The 25,772-nt window shown below is 39.1% G+C and overlaps 1 protein-coding gene across 3 annotated transcripts in view; it reads right to left on the bottom strand.

The window, feature by feature from the left end:
- The window catches only part of LOC126922537 (serine/threonine-protein kinase 25), a 112,779-nt gene extending 87,505 nt beyond the window's left edge, over positions 1 to 25,274 (bottom strand). The window contains exon 1 of one of the 3 annotated variants that reach the window (XM_050735214.1): positions 24,560 to 25,274. Coding sequence is in view for 2 of the 3 variants with exons in the window: in XM_050735216.1 (XP_050591173.1) it covers positions 9,492 to 9,545 (54 nt within the window). In the remaining variant the exon portion in view is untranslated. Of the gene's footprint in view, positions 1 to 9,491; positions 9,561 to 24,559 lie in introns of those variants that run through there. The other 2 variants (XM_050735218.1, XM_050735216.1) reach the window with 2 other exon arrangements.
- Between the last annotated feature and the right edge of the window lie 498 nt (positions 25,275 to 25,772).

Below are 25,772 nucleotides of genomic sequence, written 5' to 3'. Positions count from 1 at the left end.
TCGAAATTCGACTGGAACTCCGCCAGATTTCTTTGATTAAAAGAAAAATATTGTTACGCGTCCACTTCGGCCGCACTTCGCTCGAATCTTCAATGTCGCAAACTCGTGCGAGAATCTTAAACGACTTGGTTAAAAGCAGACCTACACGCTGTAATAGGTCGCGCGAAGAGCTGCAATTCGATCGGGTTCTTGGAAAATGTGTGTCATCGTATTTTACGGGATCTTCTCGCGGCTGTCTCTGAGTAAGAGATCAGATTATTCGCGTGTAATAAGGGTTACAAGCTTTATAGAGCGTGCTATATGTATCAAGGGTGTGTCTGCCCCGCACTACAACGCCAGAGTTTCCCCTTCGACACTACGGTCTCGTTAGTTTTATTCTCGTCTCGTGGTTTCTGTGCCAGCCAACCAAGGGCTGAAACTTCTCATCCAGAAACCGATGAGAAACAAAATAAATCTGGCGCTTTAAAGCCCTGTGCAACCTACATCTCCGTTACCGCGACTTTCTAAAAGCTGCTAATGAAAGGATGCTTGGGAAAGCTACCAAAAAAAAAAAGAAAAGAAAAGAAAAAAGGCAAAGCTGCACCGATAATATAAAAAGAGATCGATTGTAGAATCGCTTACTCGTGCGAAACGTGATCGTAGCGAGATTAAACTTCTTCTTAATTATCGTTTCTTCTTACCTGAAACAAAAACAAAGAGGAAAGACAATTAATGACGGGAAAGAAGCATTGCACAAGGCAGATCGCTTAAATATCGCCAGCCGAGCTTTTAATGTTTCGATGGCAATCCATTGAAAATGAAAAGCAGCGAATCGAACTGAAGTAACCCAGTAAACATATCGATTGCTCCGAGATGCAACCCGCCTTTTGTAACAGTCGACGGAAGAATGCATAACGAGTTTACAAAGCGAACGCTTACGAACGGATCGCTGTTGCAAGATTTATGGAGCAACACGAAGCATTAATTTTTCTCCGCGCGCTTCCATCGTTCTCCTAACCTCTTTTCCATTTTAAGTGCATTTTGTTCGCCGCCTATTCTTTTCCAGTGGCTTGTAGTAACCCACGAATTATTCACTTCCACTCTCTTACCAGTAAAATCGTATTCCACTTAAGCTATGAATTCTATAAGAAGTCGAACGTTAAATCGACTTTTCAGCTAATTCGTACGATTCACTCCTCAAACGTTTCAACCGTGTTGAGTGTAAAGTACGTAGGAAAGTACGTAAGCCGAATATCTTGGAAGTATCCGCGTGAAAAGTCATCTTTTGCGCTCGTTTAGGCTAAACCGATGTAAATGGTAGCTATTCGCAAGGACGCGAGCTTTCTAACGCGAAATTTGCTATTCCTCCCACGGGAACAGTATCCGTAGCGATTACTCATCTTTCGGAAGAACAACCATAGAATTCCGATGATCGTGACACATAAGGAGCGAACACGAGAACGCGATAATTTAGGATCGTGACGTACCTACTCAGAAGGATATTCGGATGGGCGAAAAAAGAGCCGAAGAAATTGCGCAAATCGACGCGCGCTCACGTCACTCAAAGTACTAACATCCTGCTCTTATCTTCTGTATACTGTTTGTTTCTTATATCGAATTGAAACAAAGTGGCAGAATAAACAGAAATATGTTATTGACCATGCGTATTAGAACACTTACTCGCGTCACATGTTGAGTCACACGGTAGCGACCAATTTGATCGATTGGTTGATATTTGATAAATCAGATAACGATAGTGTACTTTGATACAAAAGATACAGAGAATTGATATAATCAGTTTGATCAATCGTAGTGGTTCATTTATTAGAATATTCTAATAATGTTTATGTTACTTTATTTAGCATCGTCCGTTTATACGATTATTACCTTTTTCATACATTTTCGTACATTTTTGTCCATTCTGTTCACAGTGTACATCGAACGATCGACGTAAAGGCTGTCGTACGATAGCCGATAACGCAGGAATATTTCCATTCTGAAAGGCAATGTTTTATAATGTATACGCGATAGTATCGTATGACGGAAATCTCGATATCTCATTATGTCGATTGACATGCGCACCAGCCTATTCTGCGACAACTTTGTCTGATGATCCGCTTCTACCACTGGACTATGACTCATGTTTGCCTCGAAATGACTACGTAGGAAATATAAGTACATACATATACATACGCAGAAACTGCGATCTACGAAACTGGAATTACACTGCCGGCTAATAAACACCTGCTGGGTTCCTACGGAACGTGATAATTAATCTGGATCGTCAAAAGAAAAGATCAACGTTTATCGTTCGTTAGAATGTTTTAAACAAACAACATCTAAACAAACGTGAACATTACACAAAGTTTTTCTTCGAACTGGTTGCTGTATACTTTTACGCTCGTTGTAAATATCCTGATACGTATTTCTAAACGACGTACAGCGATGGACGAAAGGAACGTTTGAATAGCTGTTTCACTATCATTCGATTATAATCTTAGAGAACGGAATTCCGTCTTACAAGAACAACGAATGGATGTAATATATGTTACAAAATAGGTGGTCGTTGCTCCAATAAAAGTATCTAGTGCGAGATAGCTGATACTCGTATGCAGGTTCCAATTTTGAACTTTCTTTCTAAACTTTCGTCAGTCGGTCGTGTTCGCGGTAACTTCTTCCATCGATCGAATTCTACTTTTTGACAGAACGATGTAGTCTACTCTGGTTCCTGTAATCGCGCAAATGCATCGTGTTTTAGGGAAGTTAAGACTGTGTTCGTCAAAGGACGTGTAGAAATGTCGAGCGAAGCTTAATTATGATAGAGAGGTCAGATGGAAATGTACCGTGCTCCGGAAAGTTCTGATTAACGTTCAGGGAGCAATTGAAAAATAGCGTTCCCCTGTGTACACAGACCTTCGTCCCGATGTCTCCTTTCGACAGAAGGACGGACTGACGTTTAAGTATGTAAAATTAATTAACGTTGATTAACGTTGGTCGCAATGGGAAAGCTGTGAACGAGTTCGTGGGCCGAATACAGGGCAGGGATTACCACCCGCGGCAAGAACCCATTAAAAACTGCCAAGACTATTTGTTTTGCCGTCCACGCGCGTACAGCAGCCACGTAAAACGCTTGTCGTCCGTACTAAAAATTCGATTTCGCTTCTCCGTGCTGCGGTTACGACCGAATGTAATAACCATCTCCGCGGGATTATCCTCCATTAATCTCGATCGTCCGAATAAATCCAGCCTCGCGCATTTTTCTCGCTGCTTTTATGCAGGTAGGAAGAGAAGGTACGGAATAGGATGGAAAAGATGGCCGATGTGTTTCAAAGAGAAAAATTCGTCGAGAAGGAACTGCAGCCTCAGCGAAGACAGGTTTAAAGCTTTCGTTCTCGTTTCTCGCCGCGATAACGACCAAGGACACTTTAAATCGCCGTTCGAGCCTCTACTATCTCTCGAATAACATATCCACGCTTGATCTCGGTGAGTAAATCGCCTTCGTAGAAAGAACCCGTGCCAAGTTCTCGACTGCGCTGCGCTGCGTTGTCTGAGAAGTCGCCACCGTGGCTGGCTAGCTTCTTCGTTGCTTCTTTCCTCTCGTCTCGCGATGAATCAGTGGAAACGCATGGAACAATCTTGTTCCTGGAGTGAACACGCAAACGACGTACCAAGTGGGAGAAAAGAAAAGAGAAGGGGAAGAAAGATCGCAGGGATCAGGAGTTACACGTGTAAAATGGAGAGTCGTAACGATAGAAGAATTTCGAAGAGAAAATGTTCCAGGGTTTCGATCGCGTCTGCTCGGCTTTACTACCTCGGATATATTTTACAATCTTTCTAGTAAGTGTTGCATCGATGTCAAGCATCGATACTCTTAGTAGACAAAGATACAGTGAGATGATAAATTAAATTTTTCAAGCGAGCACATCCACTGATCTAGTCGCGGATAAGACTTTATGCTGCACGATGCGCGTAGTCTCTTTATCAATTTAAAAAGGGAGCGTATGGAGACAAAGCACGTTGAATTTCAGGTTGTAAAAGGTATCTGTGACTCTAATCCCTGTACTTTCTACGTCGATTCGTCGATTCCAATTTTATCGATCTGTCGATACACATCGAATATAAATATCTGTCAAAGCACGAGATAGATTTTTATCGAGGTTCTTAAAACGATTTTATCATTTCCTGTATATACGTATTTTTATACACGTAGACTGGCCTGTCGGCCTAAAACGAGCGTTTTAAGGTAAGCAGCTACTTCAAGCTGCTATATCGAGAAACCTTTCGATACCACTCTTAATTCTATTCTATTCCGAGAAATACCATAGAAAGGCACTAGCTATCGTTTAAAACAAGAATATCTAATTCTATGATAAAATAATTGAAAATCTGTAACTGAGATGTAATACTTTCCTAATGATATTTTGAAATCAATTAAAAATAAGTGTATTTAAGAAATTTTAGGAGAAAACCTTGTGAGAAGGAACAGCAAGTCAAAGATCATCGATTCTATCCCCTTTTTCATCCCGATATACACACGTCGAGGCTTCCATGAATTTTAATCGCCAAATGAGCGTACACAATTCGCGGACCGTGTATACAATGGCTGTATTTTTCCTGTGTGCTTGGTTAAAATATTAATTGCGCGACAGATGCGACTGAAAATGTAGGAAAAATAAGAGCAGCATACACATGCAGACTAACAAACAGAAATATGATAGAAAAATGTATCATAAACGAAACTTCCAACCTTCCATGAAATTATTTAATAATCAAACTTATCTCGTTAGCGGTAGCATTCTTTACTGTGTTGGTTTTCATGAAATGTCGATTTTTCAAAGAAAACCTTTACCACGCGTAATTCTTTCAAACTATCATGTATTTAAATGAAAGTAATTTTCATATTGCTCAAAATACCTTCTCGACCATTTCATTTCATTATTCCAGCTTTGAAAGAAATAATGTATATTAGTTTTTCTTATTAGTTTCTCTATTTAGAGGTTCTTTTAAAATAATTCGTGAATTAGAAATTGTTTAGGCAAACCAGGATATCGCTAATATTTTTCATCTCTTCTTATAATAATTTCAATTAATGATGACAATTTATAAATGTTATTATGTCTTTTGATAATAATTATTAATGTCTCTTATCTGTGACCGTCATATAATATTTTTAATTAAAGGTGATAACTTATAAATGTTATTATATCTTTTGCTAATAATTGAAACCTTAGAGGGAAGTGATCCATCATTTAAAAATACGATTGTTTCCCCTTCATATATCTAACAATGTAAACATCAATATGTGATAACCTTATCCGAGTAACATCGTTAAAGTTTATCGTTGTCGACTTTGTATATTCGTATGAAATGTGATTCACAGCAGCGATAGTGAATCTCTCATAGCTATGTCACAGATTTACTATGTACTTTTATTTTCTTGCCGGCACTTGAGAACTTCGTTTCACAAGATAATACGTCGACGCTTTTCTTTATTAACTTGGAACATGAAAGCTGGAGAATACTTGTATGAATATAAACACGACAATTATAACGTTATCGTGAAGGTAACGGGAATGTTGCTATTGTTCAATAAATGTGCAAGTTCGAAGCTTCGATATTTAATACTTTCGCATAAAATTTGATGAAAAAATATTCATAGAAATGTAAATGAAATAAAACGAGAGAAATATAAATGGAAATTAAATATTACAATGGGGGAAAAAATATAGAAAAGGAAATAAAATGGATATGCGGTTACACGTATGGAGATCGATTTAATTTATTCCATGACAAACGAAAGAAATTATAAACTCGAAATCAAATTCCTAAATGAACATTATACTACACGATACAATTTTATTTCTACTGCAGCTACTTTCAATTAAATTCAATTGTGAATAAGCATAAACTTATTCGTATGATAAATTGAACGTAAACAGATTAATGTAGAATTTGTATGGAAATTCATAATTGTGTTAACACAATTAAGGAAATGAAATCTAGCCAGAGAAGTTTATTCGAGTCATCAAATATTATATTATAACTTCACGTTGGATAATTTGTGTGCATTTTACATCTTCAAATGTTTCATAAATAGCTGTAGTCTACCTACGTTGCAAAATAAAAGTACGAGAATGTAGAAGCAGGGTAGATTCGTGAAGCTGCATAGATCAATACGGACTCTGGTAACAAAGAACCAGGAACAATCTAAGAATAAATTTCTCTAACTTGGCCAAAACTCCATTTAGGATATTTAGTTATTTAGACCGAACTATTAACGTACACGATTTTATTATTCCTGCTGTAGAATCTCGGTAAAAGGAGAACAAAGTACGTAAGTAAGATACACTTGACAATTTCATTGATAAATTATTAAGTTTCGCGACGTACGATATTTATCGAGAATGACATTTTGTCAAAGTTGTTATACCATGTGATAACAATGAAAGCGAGTTGAAGCATAATATGTTTACGACGTTACGATGACACTGTATGGTGTTTCATTAGTTTGCAAGCAGTTTCAGAAGCAGGTGAACTGCGCGATGCACTCACGGCGCGTACCGTTACGTCAAAAAGCCTGACACGACGTGTAAAAGTCAGGATCAATAGCCTTGAGGACTTTTATCGTCGAAATAAATTACGTTTCAGATAAGGCGACGCTTTTCAACCGGTAGCAAGCGAAACAATTGTAAAAAGCAAGCAAAAAGAGTGCTGACAAAAGGGAATCAACACCTCGAACAAATTTAATATCCTTCTTTGAGAGACGCGTTACGCGGAACAGGAACGTAATTGAACAAATCGAACTATACGCTACAGTTCCCTTTGATTAAGAAAACGTATCGAAGAAACAAAAGACTTCTTTTGATAAAGCGTTGCGATTTTACTCGTTTCCATTGCACGCTAGTTCGAGAATAGATATACATGATTGCTTTTATTAACAAATACCGATCATAGGTAAAGAACGTAACACATTTCTATTCACATCTTTGCCAATATTTTTATCTTACGTCCTAATTAATTCGTGGCCAACAACAAAAGAAATATTTCTAAGGAAATAATGAAACCGACAAAAGTTTACTATAATATACTATAAGGAATGTTTTATAAAATAAACGTCTCGTCATCGATGATCTTATATCGCATACCAGATAATATTTAATCAGAAGGAGAAGGAATGTTGGTAACGAAACGACGACGTCGACGAACTTTGACATGCCTTGTTACCTAAGCGAGTTAGAAAAGCACGTTTGATGCTTGCTTGACCTCAGTAGCCTCTATCGATCCGTCTCCCGAAACTATTTGATTAGAAATCGCCTTAATTAAGGGCGTTCGCCCTTTAATTCCGCCCCATCACCTTATCTGTTCCAGTCAAAGTGCTCGCTTTATTAAGATGAACATCGACAATATTAACGCTCGTTCGCGAAATTTCGTGATCTCCACTTCTTATAAAAATAGATACAATTTTTATTATGAAAATGTATTATTGTTTCTAAAATATCCGCGGAATATCTCGATAGTTAATTGAACCTTTCCATATACCGTCGTCGTTAAAAAGCAAACGCGATTTCACGTACGAAACGTCGCGTCGGCGCGCGAAGCGCCGAGTTGCCTAAACGCGATACAGGAAATTGGGCATGAGATTGAACGTTAATCCTTAATTTGTCCTGGAAGCTATCGTTTCGGAATGGATTTTATTACATCCAGTGCAGGGCAAATCGAATCTACAAACTGACGTATGCTGCTCTTGCGCGGATTGTAACGTAACTATATTGGCGCGTATTTTTGGTGCTTCTGGCATCGATTTTCGGATTGCACGAACGTCTGCAACTACAACCGTGTTATTTGCCACGAAAGGATGGATTACGCTTACAACAGTAAGCTTTAAACAGATTTGCAGGGAAAATTTCGTCGACGGTCGATCATTTCTGCTAATTAGCTGGTTATTGCCCCGAGCAGAAAATAGAGAAGGGATTTACGTACTGGAAACAAAGCGCAATTGTGTCGACGCAAACTATAGGAGGGTAGATGCACCCTTGGAGTACGGGATACGTACGTATTCCTTCGGTTGTTAGTCTGGCCATCGACCGTCTGCGGGGCGCGTGTCCTGGGGCAAAGACCTCTGCTCCTCGTATATCCTGCCAACCGTTTCTAACGCTTCGCTGCTTTTCGAATACGATCGAAAAAATATTCCGTGTCACGCTAAATTCAAATCGATAGTCACAAATCCTACCGTTATTTTGAAATAACAGGTACACTGTTACTGAAAAATTTCGGGATACTTATTTTTGGACAGACGTGATTTAATCACACAATTATAAATCGGTTCTACGTGGACCAAAACTTTCTTATCGCTGATTTTGGAACGTAATCGAAAAATATTCCGTGTCATTTTAGATTTAAATCGCCCATAGTCAAACATTTGACAAGTACTTTAATACGCTGCCGCTCAAGAGCATCAGGACACTTATTTTTGATAAGACGTGATTGATTCACAGAATTACGTGAATCGAGTCGACATGATCGAAAATAAAAATTTTATCTTGACAAATTAATTCGTACACTTGAACCAAATCCATATTAGGTTGTCTCAAATGTTTCTTCCGTTCTATAAGGAAATAATGGATGCATAATATTTTGTTCCAATAGAACAAAATGGATTATACACAATTCAATAGAATAATATAAAACAAAAAATATTATGCATCTATTGTTTCCTTATAAGACGAAAGAAACTTTTGGTACAATCTAATATTCATTGTTTCTATAAATCGACCAAATTGCGGAAATAATTTTTAACCGTAGAAACGTAAACGAAATAACGCGGCTCTTGTGAAAAATAAATGGCTACAGCGGAAAGTGGAGCTCGGAAAAATAGAAAAGGAGGGTAGCGTATAATTAAATCCGAGACGAAAAACACACGAGGTTGTAACGTTGCCACGTTTATTCAACCACCTGTTCAACCCTTCTCAATTCCCATCTACTCTCGAAGATAGAAGCACTCTCTTCAACATCTCTTTTCTTCCAGTTAATGCCTCGAAGCATCTCTATTCGCGAGTCGTATATTTTAGTCGATTTCATTCTGAAAATTGCTTTCTTAATCGGGTCACGTTTAGCCAATTATTAATCCTTTAATGATGCATTTTCAGAAATCGTCTCCTCCAAACGCAACAGAATAGCAAAGGCAAGTATAATGTTATTATTAATACAACATAAATCCCAATAAGAACAGAATATACATAGACACGCGGTCATATACGTACATGTCGACCAACAAAGTCGTAAATGAATGATTCTTAATTCCTACATTTCCAGCTTGATTAAAATTTCGATATTGCTCACTAACGACAACCCTCCTTACAATTCATGAAAGTTGTTCAATAGAACAACAGACTATCTAAAGAGCTAAAGATGCACGTAAACACGTGTAGCGCGAAGCATGTTGTAAATATTTTGGAGACACATATAATATGAAACTTAATGAAAGATGAAAGATAATCTAGCACATTACGTACCTCGTTAATTCCGAATAATGCCACTATTCCAAGTTCATAGTTAAACGAAACCATAATAAGCTCGAATGTACAAAGAATAACGATAAAATGTAATTATAATATATGCACTTGGTATATTTTATTTATTTAATTATTAGTTTATTTTAAGGTGGTCCTTTTAACGATAAAGTCACTAGTAACCAAAGATGCACTAAATATAACAGCCATTGCTAACCAAGAAAAATTAGCTCAACATTGTCAAGGTTTAGCCCTAAGTGATTAATATATCTCGATTGAAGTACATCGGATTTAGAATCGCGCACGAGTCAGGTGTATGGTTATGTCTTCGGTGCATAATCCAATTCACAAAACGGGCTTTGCTGTAATGCACGTGTACCAAGAAGTTGCATAAGTACAGACGACCGCGTACTCGTGAGGTCTTAATATCGAGAGACACGAGAGGCGATTGTCGCTTGACAGAATGCAGCTGAAAACCAATTTAAACGTATTAGCGTAAATTATTATTGCCGCGGTTGCACTCGTGACGCGTGTGTGATAAGACAACATGGAATATTCTCGTTTCTTACTTTCGAATATCAGTTAGACTATAATTCATGTGATTCACGTAACAAATGTATTCCAAGCTAGTTTAGTTGGCAACAGATGTGTAACTTTGTAGCGTCGATACTGAATGCTCTAGAATTTTGTATAGATATTAAATTTCGCTAACGATTATCATACATAATAAAATTTTCCCGTATATTGGGAATTTTTGTAACAAAATTAAAAAAAAAAAAAATAAAACGGTATATTAAGAAATAGATTGGAAATTGTAAGCGACTCATCCACCTTGACAAAAATATGAATCTGTATAAAAATACGTAGTCTACTAACAATTCATACGAAAATAATCCCAAATATATTTCAACGTTTCTTAAATCGTATTCGATCTGAACAACGTGTATATTTCTTTCTTTTGATACAGTGCTTCATGAACGCCATTTATTCGATAGATAGTTCGATATGTTCTAGCATCTGGCTCGATCAATGTTTGCGAGATAACAGATAGCAAAGCGACGTCTCTGTCGATAGAAACCACTTCTTGATTTGCAAATGGCAGCGGTGAAAAGCTCTTTTCAATGGATAATGGATTTTTTCTGTGCTTTTTGCGAGGCCGATGGAGCTGTAAAATAGCAACGTCACAGTAGCTATAAAACAGTTCTCGGGGCGTGGAAACAACGGTACCTATCTTCTTGTAAGATTTCCTTATAAAGACAGTTATACTACAGACACCTACTTCGATGCCATCGTCTCAAAATAACAGGAATATCAATGTGTTGCGCCATAGAATCGCGTTAGCTCTACAGAAATTAGAAATAGTTGAATCGCAATGCGGAAAAGAAACTCGTCTCGAAAAATGATTTTAAAATTTTGTACAGTCAATTAGGAAAATGTATCAGATCCCATCGCTACTTGTAGATTCTCTATAAAAATCAATAACGGTTTACAGAATCAAAGATTTCCTAACTTACAACATAATTACATTCCAACAATTTTCCGAGCCGAATATCTTACACTTTTTTAGTTTATTTCCATTAGAAACATGTTGATATAGTAAGCAAGTTCCGAGTCATTTTCTGTTCATATATATAGTGAGTTGCAGAAATATTTACAGCCTTAAAAATATTAAATGTGTGACGATTTGTTTAAATCTCCATTTACATTGTAACGAATTGCTTTCACAATTGGTTTCTCAATGAACGATATATCAATCACAAGCTTAATTACGATGTTGTATATTCATATTGAGAAATATGGCAGGGTATATATCATTGAAGTACGTTAGTCATTTGTATTCATCTATGGATAACATATCGATTTAACGATGTCTATTAACATATAACATCCATTTCGAGCCATATAGACCAGAAGAGAGCAGGACTAAAATAAATATACATTCGAGTTGAAAGTATAATATGCATAGATGCTTACTTCTATAACAAACTTTTTTTCATTTCTTCGGTTAAGTCAAGTATATCAAATTATACGATTATATGTAAACTTTCCTGGTATGGCTAACTGTATACATTAAATGATTCGAATACCGTACTATCGACGATAGTCTTCCTAGTTCTTCCAACGAATGCATTTCGTTAAGTCGACACGTGTTTCTGTAATAGATAATTCATGCGCGTTTTTCAAATTCACGGCGCAAAAGTCTTCCGCGTTTCGCTGGACATCGACGATTTGCTAACCTGCTGAGAAACATTTCGGCTGGTTTATCACGGTATTACAACATTCAGAATCTTCCGAAGAATGTCCAGGAAAGTGGAACGCATTAGAAAGCAATGCGGAACGAAATGTTTTAAGGCACCTACACACGGATTTACAAATTCTTTGAAACGTCCACCGTGCCACTCGTTTGACGTACCTTGTTCCAAAGAGGGTTCGTTTCTCCTGCAAATAGATGTGGAACATGCTCTGCTTCGCGAACGAGTTTCCACGAGTAAAAGACGCGTCATTTTCGTTCCGCCTATGCTATGACGTGTGCACGCGACGAATTGATGGTCTTTGTGAGTAAACAGAAACCTAGACCCTTTTGCACAACAATTTCACCTAACAGGTACAGTAGAATCTCTATTATTGTTTCCAATTGTTTTTATATCATAGTCTGTTGTTCATTTTCCAAATCAACTTTTGTTCGGAATACTTGATTTAATCAAATTATAATGAGAGTTTATCAAATACATTAGAACCTCGATAATTATAAAACAAGAATTTTGGGAATTTATGTATATTGTGATAGATTCGTGATTCGGTGTAAACAAACTTTACATCAAAGGAAAGTGTTGAACTCGATGTCTAAAATATTAGTCGGAATTATCATTACGATTATGATAATCAGTTCGATAAGGTTGTTATATAGACGATAAGAAATCGGTTACCAGTTCCTAATCGCGTAACTTAATTACGCGCCACACAGGAAATAGATTAATATTTGGTGCGTAAACTGATAAAGGCAATTAGTTCAATTAATAAGATTCAATGACTGTAGCATAATCATTTGCAACAGACGACTTCGTGATCCTATCCTAGGAGAGTTCCTATGGTGCAGTGAGAACAGTTTTCCAATGTTGAAGCAAAGTGAAGCAGAAACAGTGGAGACTAGGGAGAAGACAGTAGATATAAGAAGGGATTAAATAAAAAGAATAAAGAAAGGATGGTGAAAGTTAATGAAGAAACTTACAGACGAAACTTACAGACTAAAGGAAACGTTGAGGAAGAAAAAAAGGAGAGACTGAGCATACTATCGTTTACTTACTTCCTAATGAGACAATTTTTTTCTGGAGAATTCACCCTGTAGAAAATCCAAGCATCAAATAATTCGACCAAAGAAAATTCCGAACAGATATCACGAATCCTCTTTCTTTAATCGTCTATACGAATACAATGGAGGTAAGGCACGGAATTATTCATCGTTCCCAGGCCGGATAGCTTGCGATTCTTGTCACGATCGCGTTTACCATGATCAAAACTAATACAGTATGATACCGAGGAAAAATAAGCTCGAACTTTGACCTTTTTAACAATTCGATTCAACTTGACAAATCCTAACGATCGATCGTTATAAAAGTGGACAGTTTGTTGTCTAAGATAATTGCAAAGGAATACCTGACCCGATGTCTCAAAGCCTTTCTGCGAGTACACAGCGTACATCATAATTGACGATTCTGAACAGCTCGATGTATCCATGGAAATCCACGTTGATCGAACATCATTGAAAATCTGTCAAGTACACAAATGGCTCTGATACTTGACATGTACAGGTTATTCGAGTCGGAACCACCAAGCTTGTAGCAGCAAGCTTTGTTGGTAATTCGCTTTACGGCAATGCAGAAAGTTCGAGCTGAAATTATCATGGAAATACGGACGGGACTAACGTCGGCGGATCATTAGAGCGCGAAACCATTTCGTTGCTGGGTTCCGATAGCCGAGTCGATCGGTATAATAAATGTAGAGGAATTAAACATTCTTAAGTACACTCGAAGGGATTGCAAGACAGAATTAACGTGGAAAGAGAAGGAGAATAAATTTTTCATAAGATGCTTCGAAGCTCGATAAATTATGGACGCATTCTGATGACTGCCGAAGAGAATCGACGTCTGATCGAAAGGTGGTCGCGAATCTCTCTCTCTTTCTGTTTCTCTCTCTTCCTCTTTTATTCTCAAGATGTTCGATGAGAAGAGGAGGACGATTCCCCGACACTCAGAAGTGGGTGAGACAAGCAAGGAAGGAATTCCATTATCCCGAAGGCTGGATCCACCGAGTTCTCGTCTTGGTATCGGGCTAGTACCTTCCACGCTTCCTTCCTTCCTTCTTCCTTTCCGAGTCCTATCGCGGCAAGAACGCAGCTCACTGCTCAGAATACCTCATTTCCTTTGTCCGCATCTTTCTCACAATCCACGCGATTCCTAGTCTAGCCGGTGGTGTAGCTGTCTTACTGTTAGCCGTGAAGCCTCAGACAAAAGCGAATTGGTCGACGCAGCTGAAACTCGGTAAATTGCGCGTCCAACTTTTACGCCGATTTCCTCTATCCCCTTGCCGATATTCAATTGCGAACAAATCAAACACCATCTGTACAACATCAAGCTACGAGTGTAGCACGTGATGGTATCTGAAACACTTCGAATCGGTCCGAATGTTTATGAGTATCTTGATATAACTCGACAGAGGGTGATGATTTCTCATGGAGAAACAGGCTGAAAATTTAGAATAAAGCTTTTGCATATGAGACTTTCCATATATATTCCATATATATATAGACTTTGCATATGTAACTTTCGACTTGAACTTTCTGTTTATGGAATTTTATTAAATCAGGAATGTATGATAATTCAATGCTTGCGTATGAAATATCATGTTCGACATTTTGAACAGTTCCTACGTTAACAAAAGAGGAGAAACTTTTCCAAATATCCTGTTTCTCCTGATCCATTCTTCGGTATAGTAACATTTACATTTAAATCTGTCAAGATCCAAGCCTTCCAGGACTTTAGACATTTTCAGAATTCAAGACCAAATTCAAGAGTTTTGAATAACCTTCGAGATGTTTCGGATCTCCATAGGCTTGGAAAACTTTAAATTTCTTCGAAACTGACATTCATACGCCCATTACTAGGTGTATAGCTTAAGTTTAGATAGAGACGTTTCGAACTTTTCCTATTCCTCGATCGACTCGGTTACGACAACTCCTTTCCAGTATAATTGCTTTTAAACGGATTCTTTCATCGTAAAGCCGCGTTTAATTTCGAGAGTTCTCCTCGCGAATCGCGTTATCCTTTGTCGGTGCGCAAAGCTACAATATACCGATGGTCCCGATCGATGTCCTGCATCTTCATACCAAAGGTACTTCGGCCGAGAGCCAAACGGTGAAGTGTTACGGCCGAAATACCAATTCGGGTCAATAACTCTTCCCTTTCGCGTATTCACAAAAGACAGGTCAACCCGACACCTCCGACGGCGGTGTTGTTTTAGGATGAAAAAGCGAAGAAGATCGCGCACAGATGATAAATCAATATCTGCTTAACACTCCAGTAGAGCTATACGGCACAGTGAAATTTCCACTGCAGGATACGTAATTTTTTTCACCGGCTGCGGTCAATTACCGTCTGTCTGACAGCTTTTCGCGGAATATCGTTCAAATAACGAAGGGAACGCAAATAGAGACGGCGATTTTATCCTTTCCACTTCCTCGTTTCCCTTTTACTTTGAAAATTCTGTCGCGTTATATTAACGAGAGATGTCAGTTGTTCGAATCTATGTATTAATTCTACTGTTTCCCTCGCTTCTTCTTCGCTTTTGTATCTCTTCAAACATCTCGGGGCAAGAACGTGATAAGCAGATTTAGCCTTCAATTATCAATTTCATCTTACTATAATAAAACTGCCCCTTGATTCGATTGCAGAGTTAGATGTATGTATCCTAGTAATTCCTGGATCGTCGATTATTAATACCTATTCGCAGAAGTTCTTCACTTTCCAACTGTATTAGCCATCAGGTGACGTCAAGCTAAAAAATCAACAGTCACGTTTCCCCGTATACTGTGCATATTGTTAGCATTGAGCGATGAACACATTTAGCATTTCTGCGTGTGTCTATTCGATGATAACCGTAACCCCCGCAAACTTAAAAAGCTTCGTAATTCCCCAGCAAGATATTAATATGGAAGAACGATAAGGAAGAATAAAGGAACAAGAGATTGTTTGGTACATGGAAGGATAAACCTCAGAATCAGAATAAACGTAACAGAAATTCGTATCGATCTTTTATCGCGCGTTCGAATCCCTTCCGGCTTTGTCCGCTGTGCAGCTTCTTCCTTTCCCACTTTTACGCTTCTCTCCGTGAACTTTTGCCGGATCGTGCTTTGCAGCAGTTCAAGTGTACACTTGTCGAGCTCCCTTCGTGCTTTCTTACCGACGTTACAGCTGTTTGTAAGTTGCGCGACAGGAGAATATCTCAAAGCTAAGAAGTTTCGGCTATAAGACAAACACGACTTTCCAAATAAAACGAAATTACACGACGGAGATCAAGGACATAGCAATCGACAGAAACGAAATGCACTTCTCAACTTTTAACGATTCTATAACCCCTCCGGGACTGAACATTTCGATCGCAAAAGAAACATAGAAATTTATTTATCTCAAGATTAAATCGATCTGTAAGTTAATCGCCGTTTTAAGTTCGTGCAACAGACACTTTCATTTACAGATCGTCTTTATACATGAGATTTAAATCGCCTTTACATCTTGCCACGCTTCGTTTCAAATCGTATTAGCTCTATTTTATTTTCCAATGAGTATAATATTAATTTATATGGAAATACGCTAGTATCTAGAATGCAGTATTCTATTTTATTAAGAGAAAGACCTTTTAAAATCAGCAACAGGATTCAATGTAATTTTTAAAATAAGTGTTCATCGTTGCACAGTACAATATCGATAGTTTAAGGAAGTGACACATTAAAGGGATATAAAACACGAAAACAATATCGATGTACTTGAAACAAGACGGAACAAACGTGAAATGCGATTGTGCGTGGTGCTTCCGTTGCATTTACCTCGGATCGAGTCACCAGGGATACTTGTCCGAGGCATCCGAAGGCCTCGCCGCAAATAGAATCGAGTTTTTTCCGGATTAGACGGAGAATTCCATCTCGATTCTTCGTAGACGGGCGCACGCAACGCATCACCGCGGAATCGGAATTTCCTTTCACCATGAACGAAAACCAGTTGTGCAAGAGGCTTTTTTACCGCATCTCGGTACTCCACGTGTCTCTGTCGCTCCGCCGATTGTATAACTGTTCTGTTATCAGGACCGGTGATTTCAGCACAGATAAAAATTGATAAGGTGAACGGGTCCTGAAGGTATGACCGGGTTTGTTACGCCAGATCGAACCACAGAAATAAAAAAGGACCGAATGTTTTCATGCCTCGCACAAGCGCGACGGTCGAACAGGTTGAGATCGCTTTGCGAGGCAAATAAATCTGCGTTATTAGATCTTTTCCACGGATCACGAGGCATGGCGTAAATCGGTAGCCGCGATCTCTAATTAATTTTTCATCACGTACGCTTGCAGAACTTCGGGACCATGAGTCGCGATCAACTCGGGTTTCTGACTCGTAAAAAACGAACCTGTTTCGCAGAGACGGGAAAACTGGATCCCCGTGACACTCGGAGTAGCGTTTCCTGCCTCTGAAACCGAGAAACACGTTCTCCTGACCTGTCACGGCTGTTTTCTTGAGAAAGCAACGCGAGGCAGGAGAATCGTGGCTCGCGTGCGCCGCCGTACTTCGTCAAAATAATCTACTCGATAATTATTCAGCCCGATTTCATTAGACTTACAAGGAAAAAACGAGCACGAATTTATTAATATTCTCTCTGACGAGTTCGATCGATATTCGCAACAGTTTAGTTTCCTAGCGTCTTTGCTCGATTAATCTAAATGAAGTTCCATCGGCTCGAGATTAGCACCACGCCAGCCAATACCCAGCATACTGAAATACGCTTCTATCCCTACGCTAATTCCCTGCAATCTTGCATATACGATATACAGCGCTCCGATGTATTTATATACCGAGTGTTCTTACAATAAGTAACGGAATACTCTGCTGTCATCGAAAAATAAGGAAGAGTTTTATTATCTGTAGGTTCTATAATAGAAACGCTTCTGTGCCGAATTCTGTTGTGACAGAACTTACCAACAGTGAGCACGAAGTTTGTGGCAGTTTGCAAGTCTCTGGGAAGCTTAACAATTTCGGAAGTATGCGAGAGAAGGGTGGCTGTAAACCGGAAGAGGATTGTTTCCAGACTGATATTCGCGCTTAGTCGTGCTTGCTTCATTCAGAGTATAATTACACGCTAGGAGAAGTTAGAACTACCCTGTTACCATTACCATCGTCTAATCGTCTATGGTTTTACAAACCTCATAAACCAACATCGAAGACAGAACAGACTTTTGTTTCATTCTTAATCTGTACACCAAGACTGAATTCTATTTTTGTTATTTCACGATCGTTATGAAGGATCGCATCTAATAAATACATAGTAGGTTGTACGAAGAATTCGTAGCATGTAAATATTTTTTGAAAGAAGACTCGGATAACGAAACATCTAATTTTAGTGAAATCTATTTCAACTTCCATCAACTGCGTTTTTCCGGATAACCTAACCCACTTTTGATTACACGACGTGTTTCGTATGTTAAAAAGTTGTTAACCTAAAACCTTAAGTATACGGTTTTGCGTTCCTATATGGCGGCAACACCCTGTACACCGTCTGTTTGAGCACTCGACTCGACGTTATCACCTATGCGGTGCTGAAGTACCGAGCACACGAACATGCAGATGGATGCATATAGGTGCACCGGTACAAGCCGCCTCGCTCAGGGCTGCACGCATGTAAATACACATACACAAAGGTGCAGAGTGCAAACATAGATGGACGCACACCGGCGCAGTACAGTGTACGAAGGGTGGACGAGCACGAAGCTATTACTCGCTTTACGAGGGGCAACACGTTGCTGACGTTTACGGGCGAGCGAAACCCACCAAATGCACCGCCACGATTAATTCCCGCGCGCCTTGTTCCAATCCGAAAGTTTTACGGAAAATACGATACCTGGGGGGAATGCTCGACGAGCACCTTGCCCTTCGGCAAGCACGATATCAGCGTGCTTTCCAGGGACAATACCCGGGCCGAATACGATTTTCCTCTGCTTTACAACGCGGACACAGAAAACGTATAATTAAGGAACCGTTGTATTTCGAAGCGAGGTTGTCCGCAGAAAGTTGGAATTATGGTAACACTTGTTGTGGGATAGCGTGAATACGATCTCTGGTCGGGTTGTCTGTGTCGTTGCGATGGTACGGAAACTGGACATCGTTTTCTCTTTTTGTACGAGTTTAATGTACAAGAGCGTTAAATTTTGTGCCGTTTACTTTTGTCGGTTATATTTTATGTTAGTTACAGTGGATACGGAAAATATTGGCACCCCCTTGTATTTATTACAGCATGTGTATACTAACTGATTAATTAGATGCGGGTACTTTAAATTTTATATCGTTTAGCGATACTTTCACGACTATAAAAATTCGACACTATGAAAATGAAATGTGCAACTTGATAAAGTCATATGCGAATACTTTTCGTAGCCACTGTGTTATATAGCGGAATATTTCCATTCGAACGAAGAGTTATATTCTCCTATGGCTTGTTTAAATATCGCGTGGCAAAGGTTACTCGCGGTTGTCTAATGTTTTATCGTGCAGGCAAAATAATGCGATCGCCATTATTCAGCGATTACGACTGGTTTCGGCTTGGCAGCGGTGCCAATTTTTAACGCCGTTTTGCAATGCGTATTCGCGCGACACAAGGAACGCTCTCTTCCTTTTTACCATGCATATTTTATCGAAAATAAAATGGAAAACAGCCAAGTACCGTGGCACGGCGCAGGCACGGCTAGTAAAATCCATACAATCGTACCTATCTCTTTTTACCTTTACGACAGTGGTCACGACGCGACGATTTAGATTCACAAAAGCGGCGAACAGCGGCTCGCGAAGGGCAATAAATTTCAATTTTATAACGTGAATTGCAATTTTTCGTCGCCAGCCTCGATTCCTTATGATTCTTGTTGCGTCGTTCGCGCTTATAAGCCGCGTCCGTAGGTTGCTTCGTTATCTCCATGTTCTTCGCGTATACTGTTCGATCAAGATCGACACAGTGTTCCTCTCTGTCGCGTAACGTCGCAGTCCCTCAAGGAATTGCGAAAACAGCCGTGCAGCATAGGAAGGAGCGACGACAGATTTTAATTTACCAGGAAGTAGAGATTACACCTGGAAACGGAGCACAATGGTGCATTGTCCGTGCACAAGCGTCAGCTTTAATCACGGATGTACCCGCCTTTGTCAATTTCCATAGTTCAATTCTTCGTTGCCTATGATGTTCGCCCACGGTTTCGTTCGAAACATCGGTGAATCTGGTACGCATTTGTCAGCGTGTACTTTATATCCGCGCGCGCCACAGGAACAGATATGCAGCCAGGCTGCATCGAGGCCACGATCAAACAATGTCTATTGTGTAACGTAAGCGATACCAACGACTATCTTCGTCTATGTTGATACCTCTATTATAGAAATGAATTTCACAAGTATTCGCGCTGTACGCGACCCTTTCGTACTTCTCCGCGAATCGTGTCAACATTCTCGACAAATTATTCGCCTGGCCTCCCCGGTATCCTTGACACCCACGAATCCCGGCGTTAATTAAAAAACATATACGTGCCCACGTTCTCACGAGTACGCGATCTTAACGCGATATCAATGTTTCGAAATAATAAAGATCCGCCGAGATAGATTCGTCGATCGCCGCCCGATATCAAAACCAACGATTTTTTAATGTAACCTGCTTTCCTGCCCACGCCTCTGATCTCTCAAACAGACCGAATGAAAAAAATAAGCGATCATCGAAACTTCAGCCGCCCACGTTATAACGGTACAATCGTGTACATACGTGTGGTACAGGTAAACGGGGTGTACAGGGTGTACCAGTAATCATAGTACAATCGACAAAGTGGAGATTGTATGTGAAAGAATACGTCGAGAATACGGAATAAGATTTTTCACATAACGATTCGTTAACGAGAAAATGAAATTTCCAAGTTTATCAAGTACGTATGTACGTGTACGTCAAACCAATTTTTAACCAAAGATGCTGAAACTTTATTTTCTCGAAAATGAAAATCTTAAGTGGAATAATGTTATTTTACATTTTTTACTCGTTTCTGCGCATGGAATAACTTCTTGTTAATTGTTTACTTATATCCGTCCACCAATTAGCCAAGTTCACGGTATCTTTAAGAAATTTTCAAACTAGATTTTCTCGACAGCGAAGAAAATTTTATTGTATATTTCTTATTTATATTTTCGCGTAGAATCTGCACCTTCTCGATTGCAGCGTGATTACCGAGGCACCCTGTATACGTGTACACTTCTGAAATTGCCGCGTCGATAAACTTCACATGGAGCAACGCAGCGATATCTATGCGCGTATACATGTACACGTTTGTACGTTTGTTTATGCGCGTCTCGACTAACCGAGGTGCAAGCTAGACTTTCCGGAATACGATAAGAATAACGACGTCGATAACAAACCAGCTATATACATATGTGTATGCGCGTAGACACATATGGTGCTATCGTTCCACGAGCAACGAGTTCCTTGTTTTCGTAATGTTAAGCCACGTAATCGTTGCTGCAAATGAGATTTTCTTGCAAACTTGTAGCCCATTTTTTCAGACTATTAATCAGTATCGAGCAGAAACTGTCTCGTTTGATAGTTAATTTTTAGGTCGACTAATAAGTAGGTATATATGAATATTATAAATATGTTGGAAATCTAGGTGTTGTATTTCGACAGTCGACAGCATTTGCTTCCGCTGTGGTTTATTCGAGAAGCTCTAAAAAGTTTGTGGGGCAACTTTTCCATGTGAACATAGTCAGGAATTAACGTTACGTAGGCAAGTATATTTTCACATTTTACTTGGGAAACCTGGGTCGTTCGTGTCTAATTTGTTAATTATATAGCTTAACGAATTCCTTCAATTTTCATCTATAAATATTTAATTTCGTTGCTCTTCTAGACTTTCAACATATCTGAAAAAGCTCCGGAATATTTATCGAAGTCTCTGCTACGTCGTATACAATCAAATGTTTAAGAAAGTTTGAAGGAAAAATAGAAATTCGCTATGAAATCAAAGTTATCTGATTCGCTATGATTCTACTTATTATTGATTATTCATATGCGATATCGTAATAATATCGATGAATTGATACGTGACAAACTGTAGGCTGTAGACATAGACTCCTGTTTTACAGTTCCTACAATTCTATATAACGTGGCAAAATTTTGAAAATAAGAATTCGCTTCGATGAAATTCTCGACTGAAATTTCGACGAGGTCGTGAACGAATCAGGCTTGTCTACAGAGTGTTAAAAACGCATTACGAGTCGACAAGATGCACGAAGATTTAAAAGGGCAGAGAAACAAAAATCAAACGTAGGATCGGTCGGAAAACGGATAGACATGTTATCGTAAAGGCGTAAAGAACACGAGGGCTCGAGATGGGAAAAAGAAGCCATATGATCGTCGACAAACGAGTGGGTGCCATAGAAGGGAGAACAACGGTGGAATCCCACTCTGACTACTTGTATATTCCATCTCGATCGATATGATCGGGTATAGCAGGTGCTGTGCTGTGCTCGTAAGGACTACCACCTTCACCTCTTTTTTGTGTACAGTGACTTGTACACCTCGGTTGATGTCCTTTCGTATAATCGATCACAGCTATGATGACGATTGTATTTAATTTTCAATGAATCGACCGTGAACTTCTGACGTAGTACGTTAACGTGACTCGAAGTAGTGTAAAAAATAATGAATAAATTTGTTTTAACGGATAAAAAGTAACTTAGCTTTCAGAAAAGTTAATTGTTGCAGAGCAATAATGAAAATAAAGATTACGGACCGGATAGTAGGAAATCGTAACAAATAATACGCGTCGTAGCGTATGAAGATTAATGGTAAACGCTGATGCGTCCTTTCATTAATTAATTTCTCATTTAAAGAGCGCACGTGGGATGGATGAATGATCCACGCGCAACCTTCGCGTGTATACGTAAGCGTATATGTATACGCAATGCTGTAGCAACATGCGTCAGTGGCACGGGCAAAATATGTTATATATTATAAAAACGCTGTTCTTTCCCCACTTTTCTCAAAAGATGCCATTAAATGATTGAATGATGATTAAATCTTTAATTATCCATTAAATATACACCGTTGACCTAAATTCGTGGTACCACGGAAGCCAAAGAAATTCTATGGCTCTAATAAAACGAAACTCAAGAATAGTAGAAAAAATTGCGTTAGAAGCATCGGGTTTTAAAAAATTTAGTTTGAGAACTTTATAGATACACTTACATGTGTTTGGTTGCTTCCGCCATTGATTTTTATATTATAGAAAATTGATTATAGAAAATGTATTGAATATCTTTTGTATTGTAAGCTGTTTCTTTCTTACAAAAATTTAATTCACTAATACACTACAATTTGTTCTACGATAAAAATTCTTTAATTTTAATATAAGATAAAAAAATTACGCCTTGGGGCTTAATTTTCACCGGAAATCGTGACACGGAAGTATAAAGCCACATTGCAGCGTGTTAATTAAAAAAAATCAGCAATCACGCCTATGGTTACAGATCACAGTATAAGTTTTCTCCGTTTCGTATTGCACGGTACGACTATGTCGATGAAATTAGATCGTGGTATATTAATTACTGGTCAGCGCTCTTTTCGTTCACTGAACAGTCAGCAAAAATAAATAGTTGCACGTGATAAAAAGCTTACATGATTGCAACCATGCGTCACTAAAAACGATAGGAGGTCGGCAAAAGATAATCTTAAACTGTCCGACCAGATTATCGAATAGATAACACTCTATTTACCATATGTGTAAATACATTTTTATTCTATCGGTCTACAACAGTCCTTTTGTTAACCGCACGATATCGCCACTCTGTTGCGGCTCGAAAATATGCGCCGTTTTGATGTATCATCTTACACAAGATTCAGGTACATTGAAACACTTTTTATTTTCCTTCTCTGTCGTGGAAACCCGTGTTTCTTTATGGGTATGGTTACGCAATATCGTTAGGAAGAAATGTTACGGTGTAAACAATCGGTGATATAATATCATCGAAGTCACAATGTATACGTAAGTAACAAATTCTCTTTCGTATCTAGACTATACTATGATGTAATTGTCTATCAAACGTTAAATTAATAATGCAATCTCTCGTGAAATAATTTTTTTATACGATGCACAATTATCAATATTGTTTATCATAGAAATGCATATTTTGGCTACTCTGAATTAGATGGTATAAACATCACATGGTATTTTTTTATAATACGTATTTTCCAAGAAACATTATCCACAAACACGTAAAGACATCAGAAATTACGACATATCAACGTTTCTTACGAGTCACGGAAATGTATTAATGTATTAATGTAAAAATGATAGTAGTTGATAGAACTAAATTTAAATTTAAATTAAAGAACACGCTAACTGTATTTTTGGTAGCACGTACAAAGTACAGGGTCGACCAATCGAAAGGTTTACCAAAAACGTGTATCGTAACGTTACTATAAAGGATAACCGGATTGTGGGGATTTTGATCCATCTCGTGATCGTTTAACAGTAGAACGGAGTACAAAAGCGGCGGGCATGGTGCCCGAGAGAAACGAAGGAGAAGAAGATTAGAAAGAGAACGAAAGGATGAGAATGAAGAGATGCAAGAGAGAGGAAGGGGATAGAGTTGATAACATGCCAGCTGTGCGCAGGAACGGAGGTTAGGTTAGAATTGGCGTTTGGGGGTCGCGAGGTCAGCCCACGGAATCGAACGACCGAGCGAAATAGGAAGATAGAAGATATACATATAACGTCATACAGAAATGAAACTTACCTCGTTGAAGGCCATCTTCTTCGTTATGCTTCCGGACTCGCGGCTGCTTCCGGTACCTCCTTGCCCCACCGCTCCTGTAGATGAGGATCGTCTCCCAGAGCCGCCGGACTAGTTGTTCCAGCAGCAGCTGATCTCGCCTGTCCAGAAATCCAGGGGAGGACGAGAGCACATCGAAGCCGCGAAAAACGCCACTCGCGGCACACTAGACACGAACACGAGTCGGACCACGACGACGATAGCGACGACGGCGACGACGGTGACGACGACGACACTCGCGACCGACCTGTCTTACAGCCCTCCGCGACACACATACGTCACGGAACAAACACGACCGTACACCTTTCCGGGGGACCACCTACCAAAACACTTTCGATCGACTTACACGCGATCCGTCACGCGATTACCATCTCCCTGCCAAACGAGTTGCTGCACCGAGGATAATCTGGCATTCCTCAGGTGGGCACCGACAGCACCTTCCGCCAATCTTCCAAATACCGCAGGCGGCTTACCCGGCTAACCGTGCTTTACAATTATCGCGACGCGTTACCCAATCGACTGTCACTCTATAATACTTATATACGAATCGTCACGATGTATTCGACAACTCGTAACCGTTTCTTGCACTGTTTTTTTTTCACGTATTTATATCCGTCGCAGAACTATCCGCAAACAGAGGAGCGCCATCTTGATTTTTGCTGTCGCGGAACTAGCCGAATGAGATGCGCGCGCAACCGACACAGCTGTGAACGGGTGCCATTGCCAATGAACGCCGCGGCATTTCGGAACACGCGCGAACCAATCACATTCCAGAATCGTTCGTTTCATTGGGTCACTTTCTGTCATGTCATACTTATAGCATACTATCCCATTTTCAGTTTAACCTTTTAACGATCTTAAGTATTTTGTGTTACACCACTTCCTTCCCCTGGTTGTGGTTGTTTGTAACTAAACGACACACGCATGGAAATTTATGTACATACTTTACTTTATATATTACGAGAAATTATAGTTAGAAATTGTAGAAATTACAATCCTAGTTCTATACTCTGATTGGCGGAATACGAATGGATTTTAGCGCAAAATTTGAATGTAAGAATTTAAGATATGTAATTTGTAGTATTTTGTTGAGTAATAAAAATGATAAATAAATAAGTACGAAAGTTAAAATGATGTGAAAATGTATAAGAAGTATAGTTTGTATGAGTTATACTTA

The sequence above is a fragment of the Bombus affinis genome, chromosome 12 (genome assembly GCF_024516045.1).
Source record: "Bombus affinis isolate iyBomAffi1 chromosome 12, iyBomAffi1.2, whole genome shotgun sequence".
Lineage (NCBI taxonomy): Eukaryota > Metazoa > Arthropoda > Insecta > Hymenoptera > Apidae > Bombus > Bombus affinis.
Note: the sequence above shows the minus strand (reverse complement) of the source record. Positions and strands in the feature narration are given on the sequence as shown.